The following is a 21,815-nucleotide window of genomic DNA, read 5'->3' as shown; positions in this document are numbered from 1 at the left end:
CTATACTATAGTATAGTATAACCCCACCCACCGCAAACTACCCCCCCCTCTGTTTTTTTTCACAAATCGACCCTGGACGTAATACATAAACACGTGTACCTCTGTCCAATCAGAACGTTCCCGACCCCCAGACGTTTAAGCAGAATTAAATAAAGGCGATTTTAATGTGTTTTCCATGTAAACCCCAGAATTAAAGCCGCAAGCGCGGCTATGACGGGCCCTCGCTCACGCCACTCGGCGTCGCGCTCCAGCCCCCCGGTCCCCGCCACCCCCGGGGGCGCTCTTCGAAAACCCCACGCACCACCGGACGTGGGCAGCTAGTTAGTTAAGGGTCGTTTCCCTCATCAAACAGTGAAGTTTCGAGCCAAAATCGGACAATGTACGATGGAGTTATGGCAAGTTTACGGTTTCGTCCACCAGGGGGCCAGTAACGGGATGTATGCCGTTGCGTTCAGGGTCGTTACCTCATCACACATGTGAAGTTTCGAGCAAATCGGACAATGTCGATGTAAAATATGGCATTTCCTGTGTCCACAAGGGGGCGACTTGAGCGAGCTTGCGTATGATCAAATGGAGGTTTAGAGGGCGGGTGTCTGATCACGTACATAAATTCTGAAGCAGTTCGGACGAAGTACGTGGGAGATAGAGCAGCTCGTGTATGCATGGCGAGGCCTCAGAAATGGCGGCAGCCACAGTGGCCACGCCCTTTGACCGACCGACCTGCAGAGCACAAGCTGTAATCAGGGCGGTCTGAGGATGATGTGTAGCGAATATGAAGCCGATCGGGCGAAACCCCTAGGAGGAGTTCGTTTTCGATGGACCGCAATTTCCTGTCGCCGCCTACAAACACGGGGGCCATTAGCCGTAGCCTCAAAGCGTTCGTAATGTAGCTTCACCGACTTGTTTTGCATGTATGAGAAGTGGAACGAAGTGGCTGGGGTGAACTATGTAGGATTAATTCATGTTAGCATAATTAATGTCGACTTCCTGTTACCACCGGGGGGCGCTATGAGTAAGGTCGGAAGTTAATACGTCAGATTGTTCAGGAAGGAGTCATCATCATGTCTAGCAAGTTTGAAGCGGCTACGATCAAGTATGTCGGCGTGAGAGCCGTTGAAGTGAAATGGCGCCGAACACGAAAGTCGCCAAAATGTGTGGCATCATAGCAGCCACACACCTTTGACCTATAGACACGCAGAGCACAAGATAAGATCAGCATGGCTTCTACATGGTCATAGCCAATTTGAAGTCAATCGGATGAAATCTCTAGGAGGGAGTTCGTTCAAATAGGAAAAAACTACAAATCAAGATGGCGCGGACTTCGGTTGGGTTTAGGGCGTGGCTCCAAGAGGATTTCTTGTCTGTCTCCCATGTTCTATAACCCCACGAAATTTCATGCATGTAGGTGAAACACAGAAGTGGGGCTCGCCGTTTCCAACTTTCTAGGGGGCGCTATTTAGCCATTTTGGCACGTCCATTTTAAAGACTTTATCAGACAAAACTTTTTGCGTATCTCATGTGCGTGCCAAAAAAATCGTCCGTTTTTTGAGCATGTTCAGGGGTCCGTAATTTCTCTGTTGATTATTTTGGATTTCGAATTTCAATAGGGTCCTCCCTGTGACGTTGTCACTGGCTCGGGTCCTAATTATTATTTCCATGTAAACTCGAAGGAGAATATTTTAATTCCGAACTATTTCATTCAGAATAATTAATTCCGAATTAAAAAACATCATGTAAAACGTGGTAGGCTACATGTAGGCCGCATGTGCCTCCTCAGAATGCTCCAAAGAAGAAAAATAGCCCACACTTCCTCTTTTTAGCTGCCTTCCTGTTACAGTGAAACGCCTTCCTGTTACACTGAAACGCCTTCCTGTTACAGTGAAACGCCTTCCTGTTACACTGAAACGCCTTCCTGTTACACTGAAATCTTGAGAGCATTTCAGTTGTGTGTGTGAAAGCGTTTCAGTTGTGTGTGTGAGAGCACAACATTTTCAGTTGTGATGTATGAGAGCACAACATTTCAGTTGTGTGTGTGGAAGCATTTCAGTTGTGTGTATGAGAGCACAACATTTCAGTTGTGTGTATGAGAGCACAACATTTCAGTTGTGTGTGTGGAAGCATTTCAGTTGTGTGTATGAGAGCACAAAATTTCAGTTGTGTGTATGAGAGCACAACATTTCAGTTGTGTGTGTGGAAGCATTTCAGTTGTGTGTATGAGAGCACAACATTTCAGTTGTGTGTATGAGAGCACAACATTTCAGTTGTGTGTGTGGAAGCATTTCAGTTGTGTGTATGAGAGCACAAAATTTCAGTTGTGTGTATGAGAGCACAACATTTCAGTTGTGTGTATGAAAGCACAACATTTCAGTTGTGTGTGTGAAAGCGTTTCAGTTGTGTGTGTGGAAGCATTTCAGTTGTGTGTATGAGAGCACAACATTTCAGTTGTGTGTGTGAAAGCGTTTCAGTTGTGTGTGTGTGGAAGCATTTCAGTTGTATGTATGAGAGCACAACATTTCAGTTGTGTGTATAAAAGCATTTCAGTTGTGTGTGTGAGAGCACAACATTTCAGTTGTGTGTGTGAAAGCGTTTCAGTTGTGTGTGTGGAAGCATTTCAGTTGTGTGTATGAGAGCACAACATTTCAGTTGTGTGTGTGAAAGCTTTTCAGTTGTGTGTGTGGAAGCATTTCAGTTGTGTGTGTGAGAGCACAACATTTCAGTTGTGTGTGTGAAAGCGTTTCAGTTGTGTGTGTGAAAGCGTTTCAGTTGTGTGTGTGGAAGCATTTCAGTTGTGTGTATGAGAGCACAACATTTCAGTTGTGTGTGTGAAAGTGTCTCAGTTGTGTTTATGAAAGCATTTCACTTGTAAGTGTGTGAAGTTTTTACTATTGTGTGTGAATGTGTTTTGTTTTACATGTGTGTGTGAGTGGTAATTCTGAATTATGTCCCTGACGGCCCCTCATAGATGATTCCCACCCTTATTAAACAGTGATTAACTCCATATTGAATAAATTGAATCTCTAAAATTCATCGAGGTGGTGGAAACTGCACTCTGAGTGTTAGAGTGACAGGCTGCTGGTTGTGGTTCAGCAGCATCAGACTCAGCCCTGTCAGTCACTCTGAGCTGATTGCACAGGAATCAGTAGTTATTAATGAACTGTAGCATTTGCTTTTAAATACTTTTCCTTTTTTTTTACTTAAAAAATTATGATTATTGAATTTATTTCACATTTACTCCTGGTGATACATGCAACAACAAGGAATTTGAATGGGAAATAATACTTTTATATATATCTATATTTATCTATAATATATGCACAAACAGACTCGCTGCTACTGTATATAAATGCCACTTTAATAGAACCAGTGCCAACCCTGAACCAGACTCATTAATATTGACAAGTCAAATATCTGAGAGGTTTATAAAGGACATCAGTTCTACTAGTTGTGTGATGTGGAAGTATTCGGACAGTGGCTCTTTTCTCCTGCACATTTGTTTATGCATCATTATAATAACTAGGAAGCAGAACATTGACTTCCCAGGGGAGTGTGAAGGCATTAGGTGAAAAGAGAAGCCTTAAGCCCTAGTTTTAAGAATACTGCGAGACACTCATCCCTAACGTAAAGCTGAAGCTTCATGGTTTCTTCAGAGATTTAGTATTGATTGAGATTTTCAAGGTCAAAAGAATGGTCAGTATTCTGCTTTTTAGTCCATAATAGTAATTCTTAATAACTTCATACATCTGTTTCAGCCTCACTAAACCTCTTTAATCTGATTTGTGCAGTGGATACAACTTTGCCAGGTCACATGACATCCTCATGATTGTTGAAGATATTTCACCTATTATTTACAAAGCCAGTCACAATGAGTGGAAACTGAGAGACAAAATACGAGATGGAACAAAAGAAAAAAAAGTCAAAAGTAAAAAAAAATGGACTACACACACACAACAAGGTCATAGAGCATGTTTTAGCGTGTGTGACCAGCGATCCAGCCCTGGCTCATATGTTACAGCTTAAAGAGGTGAAACATCAAATAAAGAAGTGACTGTCAACCATATCAGTCTAGCCCTAACAAACACACACACACACACACACACACACACACACACACACACACACACACACACACACACACACACACACACACACACACACACACACAGAGGAGACACGGCAAGGGCCTCCCTCTGTGTTTTAACTAGACTCTTCTCTTGCCCCAGCTTGCTAAGTTCTCTGAGGACACTCTAAGCAGCTACACCGAAGTGGTTTCCTCCCAGGTATAACCTCTCACTATCTCACCCCCTCCTCTCCTCCTCCTCCTCCTCCTCCTCTTCCTCCTCCTCCACTTGCTTGGCTTCCGACTCCACCTGAACCCCACCTTACCCCACCTGTCTTCACGCGCTCGCTGTCCCCGCTCCTCTGCAACTCCCTCTGTGAAACCCTGTACGCAACTCTCACCCTCAGCCTCTCCCCCTTCACATCTTTGATTTCTTCGCCATGGAAAATCTTCACGGACATCTTCTGATTCAGACCACCGCTCCGATTCTCCATGTGTCAACACCTTTTTTTTAATTTCTTTTCTTTGTTTCTGTTTTTTTTGCTTTAATCTGAGCACTTTGCTTTGCTTTCTGTCTCTCCTCCAGTGATTTTTTGACATGTTGGCTCAACAGTCAGTCCTGCCTCTTTGTGATCATTTTCTCATCTTATGGATACAGCTTCTGTTTCCACCAGCTGTCTCGGTTCCTGGCCAAACCCAATCATTGTCTTCCATTGTTACTGGGCTGATGTTCTCAAAGAAAAAACAAAAAACAAAACCAATCAGCAGCATTCGCTCTATTGCCACCAAATCTGAACCCACCAGTGTTTTGTCTGGCTTTGGCATTGCTCCAGATGAATGCATTGTTGCCATTGCTACGATAAAAGAGGGACTTTCACATGAATCAGTCCCTGACCTTCCACCTCTGCTTGTCTGCCTGCACTGCATGACTGGAAATCACCCACAACATGGATCTTTGCTGGGAATTCTTAAGGATTTCCTCTCCTTGTGTCCTTTTCTTGATATGTGTGTGTTTTGGAGGGTTTGAACTGATTTTGATACTGTTTGAAAACATTCTTCTTGTTGGCCACTTGTGTGTGAGCCCATCACATCCACCATGTGTTGCACTGCACTGGGTATATGTGAGGCCTTGAACTTAACCTATGAGACCATGATCATGGATAAAATTGCGACTAATAGCAGTAGTTTGTTTGCTTGCTCTTGGTGGGAGCTGTTCCATCTGTTGGGTTGAGATAATTGTTGTGAATTAATATAGAAGTATTGATTTGACTTGAATTGTTAGAAATAGAAAATTAAAACCTACAGTAAAGAGGAAAATAAACAGCATAAACATTAGAAGTGGCTCAGAGCATTTGGCTAATCCTGTCACCAGCCTGTGGTGCACGCAAATTAGACAATTCTGCAAAACTCTCTTCAACAACAGAAAAATCACATCTGTTGCAACATCACATTTCAAGTTGTATTGTTCTTCTAAATAGGACATCACATGCAGTACTGTGTGTAAAAGTGAAGTACAAATATTTGAACAATGTTTAGAAAAAGATGGAACTTAAATCTCAAGAAAACAAAACTATATCTTCAAAGTGTGCACATAGTTGCTGCCATATTATTAGGTTCTGCTTGCAGTGAAATAGTAGTATTAGAAATGCCCAGATAATGTCAGTAATACACAAGTGGGTAGTATTGGGTACGGGGGCCATATATTGCTTATATACCATGTGTTATGGGAAAGAAAAAAAAAAGCTTGCAACACTTCCACACAGTAGCTTCATTCTGTAGCAGCTGTAGTTGACCTCTTTGCCAAGAGGATAGTTGGCTTGTTTTCTTATTATTATGTTAAATTGTAATTATAATGATGAATAATTTATACTTATAAATGAACATTTAATGTATATTATTATGTTATTAATATATGATGACTGTGCAACCCCACTACATGGGACCTTGTGTTATGCACTGTCCACTGGCAGCTGCTGTTTTAGCTTCACATGCCCGTGGGAGACGATGAAGGGCATGTGTTATAAGATCAGTCTCAGGGTTTTATAATATCAGATTATTAAAATGATGATCAATTCGAATCTGAGAATACCCAGCGCCGCTGCAAACGCCTTAGGTTTCACAGTTATTGGGAACACTGTTCCCTTAGGAACCGTCTCGCAGGTTCTGGACACATCTCAAAGATCATTATAGCAAACAGGAAGCTCCTGCCTGCTATTCTGAGCCAAAGCAAAGAGTCTGAATTGTCTACTGAGTCAAAGATGTCAGTTCAGTTCAGTTCAGTTAAGAATGATGGGAGAAAGTATCAGTTTTATCCATTTTACCTTGTTCTACCCAGAAAGTCATTTTGGATGTTGCCTGATTTCTGGCTGTGGTTGTTTGTTCCCTGGTGAACAGTTGTGATGGACCTCACCCTGAAAAGAATCTGGATGTGCATGGATGTGTTTGGATCACTGCCACAGCTTGCTCTAGGCTTCACCTCCTCGCCTTGTGCCACTAGCACTGTAGTTTAGAAGCTTTGTCCTGTTTTCATTCTTGATGATGTTACCCAATCACAAAGCTGATCAAATACGTTCATCTGTGTTAATGTTGGTTTGGGCAGAGATGTGAAGTCACTTCACCTCTTCCTTGTTAATTGAAGCTTGGTTTTCAAATTGTCCATTTTAATTATCTTTGTAATGTCTAAATTAAATCTATCGAGACGTCCAACCTCTTTCTGGTCGAGGGCAGTTCTCTAACTGGATTTCCTTGTGTATATGTGTGTGCGTGTGTGTTTTGTATGTGTGTGTTTGTTTCTGCAGGAGATGCTGCGGTGTGTGTGGAGGCACCTGGTTGGTGTCCTGAAGGGAGAGTCTCAGACACTCTCCTACACTTCCAGCCTGTTACACACTCTGGGATCTGTCACTGTGAGTATTACAGCGCTGCTTTATTTTACAATACCGTGTACAATATACCATGTTAAGACAGTTAGCTGTCTATAGAAAATTTATCAATTTGGCTTATAGCTAGTAAGATATCATATTATTACTATGTTCATTTTTTTTTCCTGACTGATCGGTGAGGCTCATTAACCGACTATGAACTGTCAACCAACATAAGTAAAATGTACCCAGACAAGTGTCTGAAAGCTTTTGAAAATATCAATATACGGGGTTAAAGGTGATTGGAATGATCCCTAGTGTCTTAACAGAGTGACAAAGAACACAGCATTTTACCCCCCTCTCTCCACACAAGGTCATCATCCTTTTGACCTGATTTTCACAGGAGACACAATACCTCACTTATCCAGGAACACATAAAAAAGAAGCTCTGTTATAAATTCAAAAGCTTGTTATAAAGATGAGCTCTACCTGTGATAAAACAGGGAGCGAGTGAGCAATAGAAAATTGAAGTGGCATTAAAAAAAGGCCGGGCAGCTAATCTACTGGTTTTCAGAGATAACAACATGCTGTGGGGTTAGTCTAGTGCAGTCTGTTAACTATGATGCCTGCAGCCTGTTTAATTAGAAACAACCTCTAGCTGCCAGAGCTGCAGTTTTTCATTATCTAGATATTCTTGGTAAATGAAATGCAAATAAAAGCATAAAGATAACACCCCGAAGAATATCTGCACAGATATTCTTGTCATGTGGAGTTGATTCGTGAAGCCCATGACAGCATTAAGGCCACTCAATGGAAACCATTTTATAGACATGCTGATGAGTGTTAAGTACGTGTATAACTTTGCAAATTTGTGTGTGTGTGTGTAGGTGCTGTGTTGCGTGGACAAACAGGGTATCCTGTCGTGGCCAAACCCCAGTCCAGAGACGGTGCTGTTCTTCAGTGGGCGAGTGGAACCTCCCCACAACAGCCAGGACGATCTCAGAGACGACCTGTCCGTCAACTCCTACTGCCGCATGGAGACGGATGACGACAGGGAGGAGGTGTGTGTGTTGGGGTGTTTCTCAGGCAGTGTTGATGATTACACAGACTGTTGTTATCTGCTCCTGACTGTTTTTTTTTTGTTATCAATATTCAGGCCCAGGAAGTGCAGGCTCTGCTCTGTCTGCCAGCTGAGTCCTGCACGCAGCTGGGGGAGGGGCCCGAGCCCAGCGAAACCTCACATGACACCGTTCGTTCGTCTGACACACTCGGGCTCCGGCGCCCCTGCCAGCCCGTACACACTCGCATCAAACACCACTCTGGATCCAACGTGAGCTTCAGCCACGACACCGAGGGAGGAGAAGACGACCAAGCTCAGGTAAAAAAACTGCACCTGTAATTACGGATGTGATGCGCTGTGATTGTTTGAGCTGATGCGACGTCCATTTCGGTCTCCAGGACTACGCGTTGGGCTGCCCTGAGGCGGAGGCCGAGGACTTTGTGTGCGATTACCACCTGGAGATGCTGAGCTTGTCTCAGGACCAGCAGAACCCCACCAGCATCCAGTTCGACGACCAGTCCTGGCAGGGCCACCTCCCCTCCCTCAAGCCGCTGGGCCTCAACATAATGCTGAACCTCTGCAACGCCAGCGTCACCCAGCAGCTCTGCCGCTTCTCCGACCACCTGTCCAACCTGGCTCTGCAGGAGAGCCACGGCACCGTGCTGCCCGTCTACGTCCCCTGGGGGCTCTGTGAGCTCTCCAGACTCATAGGTGAGTTCAGAGAGAAGACAAGCAATGACTAACTGTGATTTATGTTGGACTTAAATCAAAAACGGCTTGCTGAAAAGAGACATTTTCAGTTAATTTAATTATATGTTAAAATTTGGGCTGTCAAAGTTAATGTGTTAACGCATGCAGTCAATCTGGAAACATTAATTATTACTGGGTTACTACGGGTCGCAGGACATGTTTGTTCTGGTGATACAAGTCAGCAGTGTAAAACTCAAGGATGTGAGACATTAAAACATCCCTGGAGTTTGAGTGACAGGTAAACAGCCGATCATTTAACAGCTGTGTAGTTTGGTTGCAGCATGTGTGTTTGTTGACAACATAACAGTGTGTAGTGAGAACGTAACGCTGAAGGAGAGGAGATGATGAACTAAGAAGGACACGTTAGCTTGTCGGTATGGTAACAGGTGACTGTTTCACTTGAGTGAAAAAAACAGTGGAAAACCAGTTGTGGTCAGTGATTGAGGTGCAGACTAGTGAGCTTGCATCCTTAAATATTATAAAAGAAAGAATAGGAGAAAATACTTTAAAATAAATAATTTTAATCATGATTAATCAAAGAATATATTGTGAATAATCAAGTTAATGTTTTAGTTAAAGTCTATTTCATAGTAACTCTTTTCTGTGGTGTGTTTGTCAGGGTTCACTCCTGGTGCCAGGGAACTGTTCAAGCAGGAGAACCACTTGGCTCTGTACCAGCTGCCAACTGGAGAGAAGACCAAGGAGTTCACCTCGCGCCACCTTCCCTGCTTCACCAAGCGCCAGCCTCCCATGTCCCACCTCATCTCTCTGTTTGTACGAGACTCCTCCTCAAGTGAGTCTAAACACACTCCAGCCTACCTTTGTCTTCCTACTTGTCTGTTTTGATTTTCCAGCTTTTAACAAAGTGAGATAAATAGATCATATCCTCTGTCTATCTCTTCCCTAAATAATGACGCCTATGTTGACTCACTTCTGTAGATAACATCCAGATGCTGTCACATGGCTCAGCTGACCTCATTTTGGAGGCATGCACTGATTTCTGGGACGGGACTGATATTTACCCCCTGTCCGGCTCAGACAGGTACAGTAAGCTTTAATTTGTAAAGTTGAATTTATCGTAGAGCTGTTGTATTAGATGACATTGATTTTATCCAGGCTTTCCTAATGGGAATGTTCTGTACTTTTCCCATTTGTGCTACAGAAAGAAGGTTCTGGACTTCTACCAGCGTGCCTGTCTGTCAGGTTACTGCTCAGCCTTTGCCTACAAACCCATGCAAGTGTCACTGTCGAGCCAGTTGAACGGGAAGTGCGTGGAGCTGGCCGCCGGGCCCTGCCTTTTCTCTGGAGTGGAGCTGCCCTCCACAACACCAATCAAACACAACTCCTGCAGGAACAGCTGGAGCTCCGACGGTACGGATCAGCCACAGAGGGAAAGATGGTCAAAAGAGAAACACAACTTTTTTTCTAATTTTCCTCCTGTGGTCTTCCCCTGTCATGTCTGCAGAGGGTATAGGAGAGGGCGTGGAGCGTGAAGACTGTGTCCAGGCCCTGAGCGGGCAGATCTTCATGGGGATGGTGTCGTCTCAGTTCCAGGCCAGGCTGGACACAGTCCGGCTCATCGACGCCCTGGTCACAGCCTGCATCCGCTTTGTTTACTTTTCTATGGAGGATGAGCTCCGCAGCAAGGTGAACACACATTTGATAGTATCTAGTTTATCCAGGCTAAATGATCTGAGTGACCTTTCTGTATTAATCTCCACAAAACAATTCAGTTTGCTGGACCAAAAAAAAAAATCATTGCATTTCATTTGTTACATTAATGCCCAGATAGGTTAACATGTATATCCCTTTTAGAGCCAGCGGGGTATTCCATCAAAGTCGCTAAGAACATCCAGACTATGGTGTAATCTTGAAGCTTGAATTAGCGAGAACTCCAAACCTAGCCCCGACCCGTTCCATCAAACGAGATCAGCTGGCTCCACTTGACGCTAATTCAAGCGTCACCTGTAAGCCTCACCTGGTCCAAGCCCACATCAGTCGAGTGCCGAAAATATCATAAAATGGCCGAAAGCAAAGGGAACGAACGCACCGAAGCTTCTCCACAGCAGACTTAACGCTGCTTATGGAGATTTCTGATGAATATAAGGACTATACAAGAAGAAAAGGAAAGACTGCTGAATGGATCATCTGTTAAAACAGTGATTAAACTATTAAAATGGCTCTGTAGAGTAAAAGCTGTAGCTACTGACACCCGGAGTGAGGGAGGTGGTCAGATGAACGGCCTGCTGGGTAATTTTACACGGCAGCTTGTTAACCACGCCCACAGTATCCCTACCGACCTACTATTATACAAAAGAAAATAAGAAATAAAGGTGTAAAAGTCCAAAAAGATACTTTAATCCCCTCATCAAAGGGACAAAGTGAATATAGTGACACCTATTAAAAATTCATTTAGACTAAGACCTAAATAAATTCTCAAAATGTATTAATTTATTTTAACAAGTGATATTTATTACTTTTATTACAACTATTTCATATGGTTCATCACATATATTTCAGAATTGACTGTAGAAAATCATATTTACCTAATCCATCAATTCAAGGAGGTGAAGTGATAGTGAATAGCAGTTTTAAATACCTCAGTTTCATTTTATTATTTTTAAATTATTTTTTAATTAATTTTATCTTTTCAATTTTTTAATAGGCTTTTTTTATATATATGAATTTTTATATCTTATCATTTTATCATTACCTATCTAGGCCTACATGACGATGAGTGTGTAAAAACACCAGCAGAACTGTCTTTTGGACATTTTTTGAACATAAATGGAGTTAATCTTCGCCTTAATCCTGCTCCAGACCAGAATTGGCCGGCAGCATAAGTCACCATGGTTACAAGGTTGGCATTCGCGTTAACCACTTTGATGGAACGGAGTTGAGGCTCAGGTTGATGGAACGGAAAGTCGGAGCTTAGCTCGAAGTGTCCGGCTTAGCCAGAACCATGTTTCCATGGTTACCAAGGTGGAGCTAATCTTATGGTGCGTTCCAGGCAACCCGTAACTCGTGTTTTTCCGACCTGTTCCTATGGTTACCTGTTAGAACGTACAGTCAAACTCGTAACTTCCCACCTGTGAACTCGTACTAGATCGATCTACTCCCAGTTCCCAGTTCGTAACTCGTAACTTGCCTGGAACGCTACAAACTCGTAACTGGTGACTTGAAGTCGTGATTTACGGGTTAAAAAGCCTGCCTGGAACGCACCATTAGCCATGTTGATGGAACTGAACTCTCACTCAAATAAGCGAGACTCGGCCATTTAAGCCAGACTTTGAGCTAAGCGAGCTTGATGGAATACCCCCCAGGTGTTTATGTGACCATGTTTGTGTGTGTGCAGGTGTTTGCAGAGAAGATGGGTCTGGAGACGGGCTGGAACTGCCACATCTCCCTGACTCCAAACGGAGACAGTCCCTGTGACGGAGGTCCATCCAGCCCAGGTCATGGCTCCCTGCATGACCTGAACCAAGGTACCAAACCAGTGTTGGTTATTATTATTTTTTTTCTTTTTATTTAGTCCATAGTAAGTTATTTGTCCCTTGTTTGTGCTCCCTCCCTCTGGAGATAGTGAAGGGTGGATGCAGAAGGTCCAAGTGATTTGGTCCATATTGTCCTTCCAGGATTTTTTCTTACAAATCACTAGTTATTTTAGTTATGAACAATAAAACAACAGAACAGAACAGTAGAGCTCACCACTTCTGACCATCCAACCATCACATGATGAAGCACAAGTACAATCAGATGAAATCAGATCTGATCGGTTTTACAGACTCAGTCCATTTGGTCCAGATCCTGAAGAATTTTTCTTTTTCAATCCAAACAACATCTTCTCCATAACATAAATCTTGTAGAGTGTCAATCCATTCGTCAAATGGTGGGTGGTTCTATTTCTTACTGGCTACCAATAATATAGCCAGTAGTTTTTTGTCTTTAATATTCCATGTTTCAAACAATAAATCACCCAAATACATAGTTTCACATTTGAATAGAATATTTACACTAAATACATTATTTATATATTTGTGGATCTCTTGGTTATTCATTTTCTTACAGTAACTGTTCAGTGGAGCATTGTGTCTCTTTGGCCTTGTTCAGACTTCTATTAACAAATGTGTCAGGCAACTCGGTCACAAGTAAACAGCTCTAAGTTCAAGTGTTAACAACCTCAGGACACATGCAGTGGCCACATTCTTTTAGCGGTGTCAATGAAAGATTTGAAGAACTGAAGGTTGAACATTTTCTGAAAGCACTGACGGTGGAAACCTCATGGTCCTTAAACGAACCAGTGGAAACCAGTCCTGAGATGTGTGATGTGTTTATCTGAGTCTAACTTTGTCACCTCTTCCTTTGTGAATCAGATTCTCGGGATGAAGCAGAAGGTCCGCTGCTGCCGGAGGAGGAGGCCCACTCCGACCTCGCCAGCTTCCAGCCCACAGACAGCGACGTGCCCAGCTTCCTGGAGGACTGTAACAGGGTAACAGCACCTTTGCTCTTGTCACTCTACAGCGGAGACCGTATCAGTATCTGCCAGCAGGAAATTACATGACCTTCATTTTAACTGTTTGAGTGGCAGCTTTGCTTTTGATTAAAATCCTTCCTCCTGCCGTATCTGTGTTTAAAGCTCTTAACCTGTCCCATTAAGAATTTAAGTGAGTCGTATTTAGTCTGATTGTATTTGTTGTTCTCTCAGGCCAAGCTGCCTCGTGGTATCCACCAGGTCCGTCCTCATCTGAAGAACATTGATAATGTGCCTCTCTTGGTGCCGCTCTTCACTGACTGCACTCCTGACAGTGAGTAGAGTAGAGAGAGTCACTCTCCAAATGTCTAATTCCACTTTCCTTTTGAGCAGTTCAAGGTCTCCTCTCACCCCATTGTATTAGTGAAATAGATTCCAAAGAGGAGAAGTGGTGATTTTAAACCAGTGACGTGTGTTTCACTGAAAGAACCGATCACGTGTTGCTGTCTGTGTTCTAGATATTCTCATTGTTTATCACTAAAGCCCATCCACACTTTGAAAGATCATGATGAAGATAATAAGAATGTGATGTCCGACTCCTTACTGATAGTTCTGGTCTTTGGTCTTAACATTGTGCCTTTTTCTTCACAGCCATGTGTGAGATGATGAAGATCATGCAGGAGAACAGGGAGGTCACATGTTGTCTGGGAAGCTCGGCCAACTTCCGCAACAGCCGCCTCTTCCTGCAGAGTGACCTCAGGTAAACACAGCACAGCCTCAGTCTGTTAGGGTGTAGCTGTTGTTTTCTTTTAGATTTAAAGGGATAGTTCAACATTTTGGCAAATTGGCCCATTGCCATAATCGCTATAGTCATAGCAGTAGGTTCATTACCTTTAATTGTAGGTGTAAGCTATTTTCAGTACGGCGGAGCGCAGCAGCTGGCTGCTCAGAGCTATGCTATGGAGGCTAAGGGAATTTCTTGGTTTCCCTCATTAAACTCATCAAATTCAACATCCCAAAACTCCACAGCGCTTTTGTAGACAAGTTGTGACCTGCACAACCACCACGCTATGAGATAATGACGGAACGATACGAAACGGAGCCGTTTTCGAGGTAAATACAGGGTAAATACGGAGACTGCTTGCTGAAAAACTGTCCCTGAACGCAACGCGCATCAGCGGTTTTGTATGAATTTACCTCGAAAACGGCTCCGTTTCGTATCGTTCCGTCATTATCTCATAGCGTGGTGGTTGTGCAGGTCACAACTTGTCTACAAAAGCGCTGTGGAGTTTTGGGATTTTGTATTTGATGAGTTTAATGAGGGAAACCAAGAAATTCCCTTAGCCTCCATAGCGTAGCTCTGAGCAGCCAGCTGCTGCGCTCCGCTGTACTAAAAATAGCTTACACCTACAATTAAAGGTAACGAACCTACTGCTATGACTATAGCAATTATGGCAATGGGCCAATTTGCCAAAATGTTGAACTATCCCTTTAAAGGCTGATGTGGACTGATTAGTGACTGACCACTGATGGTTTTTAATGTCCTGCAGCAACCACAGGTTTGGATCTGACTGTTGTTTTAATTTTAGTCTTAGTCTAGTCTTTGTGTCAAACTGTCATTTTAGTTTTTATTAGATTTAGTCACGTTCATGCTGTTTTTGTCTAATCAACTTTCAGTTGACTAAAAGTCTGAGCATTTTAGTCAATGATTTTAATCTCTTGGTTGGTTTCTTTGTTTCAGACTTAACTTTGTTTCTTACATTGGGGTTAACGCTAAACTACCACAGCTGCATATTCTAAATAATGCAGCGAGTGGGGATTGAGGAAGTGACGTGTTGCCTAGGAAACAGAAATACTGCAAAATAATAACGACGACTGAACATTATAACGTTATTTCGTCTCGTCTCGTTTTGGTCAACGAAAATGAAAAGACATTTTAGCAGAGTTTTCATTTTGTAAACCACATTTAGTCTTGTGTTTATTCATCAACACTATTGCATTATATACTTCACTGTAGTTATCGTCACATGACCACCATTTACGTTGCGTCTTGTCTCGTTTTCATCACGTGATAAAGATTCATTGACGACGATATTTCATCACAATTTTCATTGAGGAAAGTAACACTACCTGCATGTCATCATGTCCCTCTGTCCCTAACGCTTCTGTTCTCTCTCTCTGTCCAAAAATGCCCAAAAAACAGTGTAGATTAAAATGCATCAGGTATTTCCTCTTTGACCTCTGGTACTGTTTATTCCTCTGGAGTTTTAGTCTCAGTCCAGGTTTAGAGGTGGCGGTCTCTGAGGTTTCTACCTCCCTCCACATCAAGTCACTAAATTTCTGTTGACTGAGGGCTCAACTGCTTAGGTGTTTTTACTTGTATAACTTTTATAATTTATTCAAGATTTAACTTTTGAAAACTCATTCAAAAGTGTCATTTCTCAGTATAAATAAAATTCCATTCTGCTCCATTGTACTTTAGATACTGCAGATTTAGGGCCTGACATATACAATTAAATTGTTGATAAATGCCAATAATTATGTACTGTATATAATCCTGATCGTGCCCATGTGAATTCCCCAGCATCGCTCTGGACCCTCTGTACCCGTCTCAGTGTTCGTGGGAGACGTTTGGCTACGCCACCGGGGGAGGGTTCACAGGAGGAGCCGAGGGTCTGTCTCCTCTCAGACTCTCTGGACAGCTCAACAGTCTGGGCTGCTCGGCAACCTTCCACCAGGGAGAGAGCGTCAGCATGGTCAAGCTCATAGAGCAGGTATATACACACACACACACACACACCTTCATAAACTAAACAAGTCAACAGAGATGCTGATTGTTTTGCCTTTTGGGTGCGTCCGTTCCAGGCACGACACACAACGTATGGTATCCGCAAATGCTTCCTTTTCCTGCTGCAGTGTCAGCTCAGTCTGGTCATCATCCAGGTGAGAGAGCATCCTGAGAACATATGGGATGCACAGGGCTTTATTTGAAACTGCACAGATTTAATAGGGCAAAGTTTTACATTTCTCAACATTTTGCACGTGTATAAAGATAGATATATGATTAAAGAATAAATGTGGTTTGTAGTTCTTAGCCTGTCTGGCTCAGCTGCCTCCTCCGATGAACACCACAGACATCCTCTGGCTGTCCTGCTTCAGCTGCCCACTTCTAAGGTACACACACGCACACTCATACAAAAATACTGTGTTTTAATACTGTATTATTTCACTAACAGTCAGTTTGTGTTGTGTTGTGTTAACAGTGTGTCACTGCTGGGGAAACCTCCAGACAATTCAGTCATGGCAGTTGCCACAGGGAAGAACCTAGATGCCATTCCAAGAAAGGTCTGATCCTAGCTTTCACATCGCTCAAATCTATGGGATCTGTACGCCTCAGTCACCAGATTGTTACTTTAAAAGCTTAGTTACTCACATACTATTAAGTTAACCAGTGCACTTTATTGTGCGTACTGTAGTGGTGCACTTATAACTTTTTCCAGTCAAATGAAATCACAGGAAAATATTTTCCTATGAGCAGTCATGATATTTTGGTGCTCTGATGAGCTGAAGCTGGAGTGATTGTTTAATTTCAGTGTGTTTAATACTGCTAGTTTTATTTCTATAGCCTGGAAAAGGGATGATTTCCCTTGAACCCCCTGGCATTTTTTTCCTTTTCTTTTTTCAGTTAATGGTTTTGAACCCCTGTTTGTTTTCTTGGTGTCTTATAAGCCCATGTGGGCTGGGCATATAGAAGTATGCAGGACACAATAATAAAAGTCATTCATTTTTTCATTCATGATAATGATAAATACAAAAGACAACAAGCACTTGCTTTGTCTGTATTTACAACTTATTTCCCTGGTGCTCCTCTATAAAAAGTTTAGTTTACTTGATGTTTCAAATGAAAATGATTTGACATGTTGGACTCTCTGATCATGTCGTCCTCCTCCACCAGACCCAGAACTACTTCCTGGGTTGTTTCCTGTTGAAGTTTGGTCTGACGGTGTGTGCCTACTTGCTGGCCTTCGGCTTCACCCTGCACGAGGTCTGTCTGAGCACCGGCAACTTGACCTTCGCTGACAACACCAGCATCACCTGCCTTAACATACTCACAGCCAGGTAGGAGGAGCATCACCTGTAACTGTCCCTATGTAGGAAGCACACCAACTGAGAGAATGACACTTAATTTCAGGATATTTATGCTACAAATGATAGAGCACAAAACGATTTCTTAAATGAGCGACTGATGAATGACGTTGCTGTCTGCAGCTCTTCGGAAGAGGCTCCTCACTGGTTCTCGGAGCTGTCCAACGGTTTACTGCTGACTCAGAAGGTCATGGCAGGGTTCCTCGTCTTACACACAGGTAGGGAGTCTCCCTGTCATACTCTAAGCTGCATATGAAAGTCCTGGTCAAGACCTCATCTTTATTCTTATATTATTTTCCAGTGGTGATCTCCCTCAGCTACGTCCACCGCTCTCAGCCTCTGTGGAAGAAGAGTCCTTTCAGCAACACCTGGTGGTGTCTGACTGTACCTGTGGTGTAAGTTATCACATCATTGTTCCCCCGGCAGCAGTGGTTTCCGACCTGTAGGCCATGAAGGCATCGCAAGTGGAATGATAAACCTTTTGCAAACAAGTACAACTGGTGAAAAGATATTTAGCGTAAAAATGTGTGTAAGATTTTGCAATACGTTACGACCGGCTCAAAGCTGCAGCACATTGAGGGACAACATACCAGGTTTGACGCTTAAGGAATAACATTTATTAACAAAGAGACAAAAAGAAAGGCAAAGCCAGAACATAGAGAAAGGCTGGGATCTTGTACCAGGGAGTTGAGAGAGAGTGATAATAATATTATTAATAATTTTATTTATAAAGCACTTATCAAAACAGTGTTACAAAGTGCTCTACAAGACAATAAAATAATTAACAAGGTAAGATAAAAACAACAAAGATCGTAGCAAAAAGATTAAACAGGGCAAAGCAAAAACAATCGAAGTACAACGTTATGATGGCAAAATGAAAAGAAAATAGAGGATAAAATGATTATGTATCATAGACAGCCATTCGATAAAAGTGCGTTTTTAGTGCTTATATATACCAAGGCCAAAGCTTCATGCAGGTGCCCTCAATCATTCCTCAGGAAACTGCACCTTGAACACAGGGACATAGCAGACACACATGCAAAGCAATAGCAAAAATACAATGACATGTAACAAGACGACGTCCAACTGCACTGTCAAAACAGATACCATGTTAGCAAGAGGATGACTTAAAAAGGAAAGGGAGTCAAGAAACCCACAGTGAATGGAAAAGATTGCACTGAGCTCCCCCTGCTGGCTGTTCAGGAGTTATCATTGCCTTAAAAAACCACAGTGGAGTGACATTATTTGAACTCTGTCTTGTCATAACACTGAATGTGGGCTGCCAACATTTTTGAGATTTTCAAGTAGGGCATGAGTCGGAAAAGGTTTGGAAACACTCAACCGGCTAAACCCAGTTTCAGATTCTCCCCCCTGGCTATGCTGCAGACACACAGAGCCCACTCCTGCTGTCAACAGACATTCTCTGGGTTTATTCTTGATGCCAGCAGAGGAGCTCATTAATTCTGTGCATAAGCTCCATAGCTGTGTAACCCTTCAGGCCAACTTTGAATTGAAGCCCTCGTTTTGATGAGACTTCAGTGTTGATGCAGCAGGGCACTGATCATAACTTAACACAGTTGTAAAAATCCTCTATTACTATCTTTTCAACTACATGTCGCCCGTGGCAGTATTCCTTTAAGTCAAAACGCACCATATGCAGTGAATTAATTTTCTTTTGACCTTTGACTGTTCTCCTCTCTCCCCTCTCTCCTCCAGTCTGCTCAGCCAAGTTGTTCAGGCTTTGGTGGATTATCAGTTGTGGCGCGACCGGGCCAGCGTGCTGACCTTTCACCTGGCCGACATACCGCTGCATGCCTGGGTGTTGGTGTCTCTGTCCCCGCTGCTGGTGGTGGTGGTCAACGAAGTGGTGAAGCTGCACGAGATCCGGTAAGAAAAAACAACAGTGATGGAAAGAAGGAAATATGTAGTGGGCACAGAGAGAAACATGAAGAGAGGAGGACACGCTGATGATGCAGATTTTACGTTGCTTGAAAAAACATGAGGGATCAGTGTGGGATTAGTGAGGATTATTTAGTGATCAGGATCGGTCTGTGTACTTAGTTCGCGGCCTTTGGAAAATGAACCGTTTCCCGTTTTTTCTTTGATAGTACAAAACGAAAAACAGAAAACGAATCGTCATCCATTTTCCATGATTCGTTATCAGATTTAATTTGATGTGTTTGTAAATAGAAATTGGGAATTCAAAAAACTCTGTGGAAAACTCCTTTCTTTATTTTCTGTTAGTTTGTTCTCTGTGACCCCGAAGTTTTACCACGAGCGAGCCACCACAACCACAGAAGAGGACCAGAGTGCGCCTGTTATTTGAGCTGTGCTTTCATTTTGAGAGGAGTCTGGCTGCAGACTCTGGGTCACAGAGAAGAAACTAACTGGAAATAGTGAAAGGAGTTTTCCACAGAGGTTTTTTAATTCCCAATTTCCATTTACAAACGCGCCAAACTAAATTGGATAATGGAAAATGGATAACGATTCGTTTTCCATTTTGTATTATCAAAGAAAATACGTGAAATTTTCCGTTGTTTGTTTTGTTATTGCAAAACCAAAAACGAATGGCCACAAACCACACGGACCAGGATCAGTCTGATTTTCTCTCATCATCTTCAGAACAGCGATGTGTCGGGATGTGAAGCCAGATTATCAGATTGTGCCCCCCCCGTCTTCATCTTGAGCTCTGCTTTGTCCCCCTCTGTCCGTCTCAGGGTGCGGGTTCGCTACCAGAAGAGACAGAAGCTGCAGTTTGAAACAAAGCTGGGAATGAACTCTCCGTTCTGATGCCTTCCCTCCGAGGAAGCTGTTGTCCAGACGACACTGGGAACCAGTCGGCCCATACTGGAGACCTGGGGGACGGGGAGGACGGGGGGGGACGGGTGTTGTGGTGCGAGCACAGCAGCGCCCTCCATCAACAGTTCGGCCCAACAGCACTGCAACCATCGAGTGGAGCGGCAGATATCAACCAAATTTCACGGTGGGAGCGTCACAACATGAGCTCCCGTCAGTTATCTGAAGGGCAGGGAAAAGAAAATTCCAAAGCATCTATTTCCACTCAATAGAAGAAGAGCCAAAAAATAGGATTTATCTGTCTGATTTTAGTTTGTTTTAAAGGCATGAGGAATGTTCTCTGATAACGTTTATTCTTCCTCACCATCACTTCTGTCTCTGTGAGAGAGCTGTGAACGGTCGCTCGCCTCGAGGTTCCAAACAATCCACGAAAGCTACTTCACTTTGAAAGGCATATCATCAGACCAGTGCAGCCTTCATTCACTTCACATGATATTTAAACAGAAAACACAAAGGGTTGAAAAGATAAGTTAAGTATGGAAACCTTAAGTGTTTATTTTGTAATATTTTAATAGCTATGAAAGAAATAATCACAAAAACCGTGTGAAAAACATGAGTGAAACAACAGTTTGTGAACTAATTCAAGAAATTCTTATTATTATTTTATAATTATTTTACTATTTTCTTGATTTTATACAAGGTTTTTATCCCATATTATACTTTTTTTTAATTTTTTTACCGACTCTTACTTTATAAGATAGTAAGCTCAACAACCACTGTTGCATTGAGGCAATCAGCTCCTGTTAGTGAGAGGAACAACAATAATTAAGTTGAAAAACAGGCTTTTCTTTAATAAAATATATATCAAATCCTATATTGCAATAAGAATAATGGAAATAACACTTCACAGTGATGAGTTACGTTTAAATAATTTGCCAAATTAGTTCACACACTGTTGGTTCTTGTGATTATTTACTTCATGATATATTTTTTATTTATTTAATATTGAATATTCAACATGTAATAGTAACTTTCTGGATTGCATTTCAGCCTTTGAGCCACATTTTAATCTCCACTCTGGTCACCTGCGAAACAATGTTCTCCATTATTTCATTGTGTTAGTAACAAATGTTCTTTGTTGTCTCGGTTCCTGAGCTAAGCCGACGTCAGACCTGCTGTAACTCGGTGACGAAGGATCGTTTTGGATCAGTTACGTTCGGTCCTATACACACATATCTTTCTATAAATGTTCAGACTAACTGAAAACCGTGCCAGCATGCTACTCTGTCTGGATGCACACAGCTGGCTGTACAGTGATCTTAGCGAGTCCCTTCCTGAGTGATGGATTTTCTGTATATACAACAATACTCACTCCGGTGTGCTAACTCACCAGACTCTTCTGAAAGGTGCTTCATATTATTCAGTTGCCTTCCTTCTCAGCCTGTCTGCCTGTTTCATGTCTCTACACCTCCAGCTGATCTGTTACCCCCACATGTCATATTTAATCTAATGGCCAGCCAAATCCACAGATGAATTTTTCTTTCAATTCTCCACATCAATCATCGTATTGTATCTGCCACTGATTAATTTACGCAGTTAACCTTCAGCAGCAGATGTCTGTATCACTGTCTGTGTTTTTCAATCAGACCAGCAGTCTGTGTGGTGCTGTGATTGTTT

The 21,815-nt window shown here is 42.6% G+C and overlaps 1 protein-coding gene across 4 annotated transcripts in view; it reads left to right on the top strand.

The window, feature by feature from the left end:
• Positions 1-20,778, top strand: part of tmem94 (transmembrane protein 94) — a 37,763-nt gene extending 16,985 nt beyond the window's left edge. For 2 of the 4 annotated variants that reach the window (XM_085760632.1, XM_085760631.1), the window contains 22 exons: positions 4,221-4,277; positions 6,856-6,960; positions 7,803-7,976; positions 8,072-8,293; positions 8,374-8,686; positions 9,345-9,518; positions 9,665-9,767; positions 9,888-10,096; positions 10,191-10,372; positions 12,081-12,210; positions 13,099-13,214; positions 13,431-13,530; positions 13,848-13,956; positions 15,781-15,970; positions 16,062-16,139; positions 16,285-16,370; positions 16,460-16,541; positions 17,152-17,315; positions 17,466-17,560; positions 17,644-17,737; positions 19,059-19,229; positions 20,060-20,778. In XM_085760632.1, coding sequence (XP_085616758.1) covers positions 4,221-4,277; positions 6,856-6,960; positions 7,803-7,976; positions 8,072-8,293; positions 8,374-8,686; positions 9,345-9,518; positions 9,665-9,767; positions 9,888-10,096; positions 10,191-10,372; positions 12,081-12,210; positions 13,099-13,214; positions 13,431-13,530; positions 13,848-13,956; positions 15,781-15,970; positions 16,062-16,139; positions 16,285-16,370; positions 16,460-16,541; positions 17,152-17,315; positions 17,466-17,560; positions 17,644-17,737; positions 19,059-19,229; positions 20,060-20,132 — 3,027 coding nt within the window. In that variant the 3' untranslated portion in view covers positions 20,133-20,778. The remainder of the gene's footprint in view (positions 1-4,220; positions 4,278-6,855; positions 6,961-7,802; positions 7,977-8,071; positions 8,294-8,373; positions 8,687-9,344; positions 9,519-9,664; positions 9,768-9,887; positions 10,097-10,190; positions 10,373-12,080; positions 12,211-13,098; positions 13,215-13,430; positions 13,531-13,847; positions 13,957-15,780; positions 15,971-16,061; positions 16,140-16,284; positions 16,371-16,459; positions 16,542-17,151; positions 17,316-17,465; positions 17,561-17,643; positions 17,738-19,058; positions 19,230-20,059) is intronic. The other 2 variants (XM_085760634.1, XM_085760633.1) reach the window with 1 other exon arrangement.
• Positions 20,779-21,815: the final 1,037 nt, after the last annotated feature.

Source organism: Trachurus japonicus, chromosome 19 (assembly GCF_045865225.1).
Source record: "Trachurus japonicus isolate A0001 chromosome 19, Traja_1.0".
NCBI classification, from domain to species: domain Eukaryota; kingdom Metazoa; phylum Chordata; class Actinopteri; order Carangiformes; family Carangidae; genus Trachurus; species Trachurus japonicus.
Note: the sequence above shows the minus strand (reverse complement) of the source record. Positions and strands in the feature narration are given on the sequence as shown.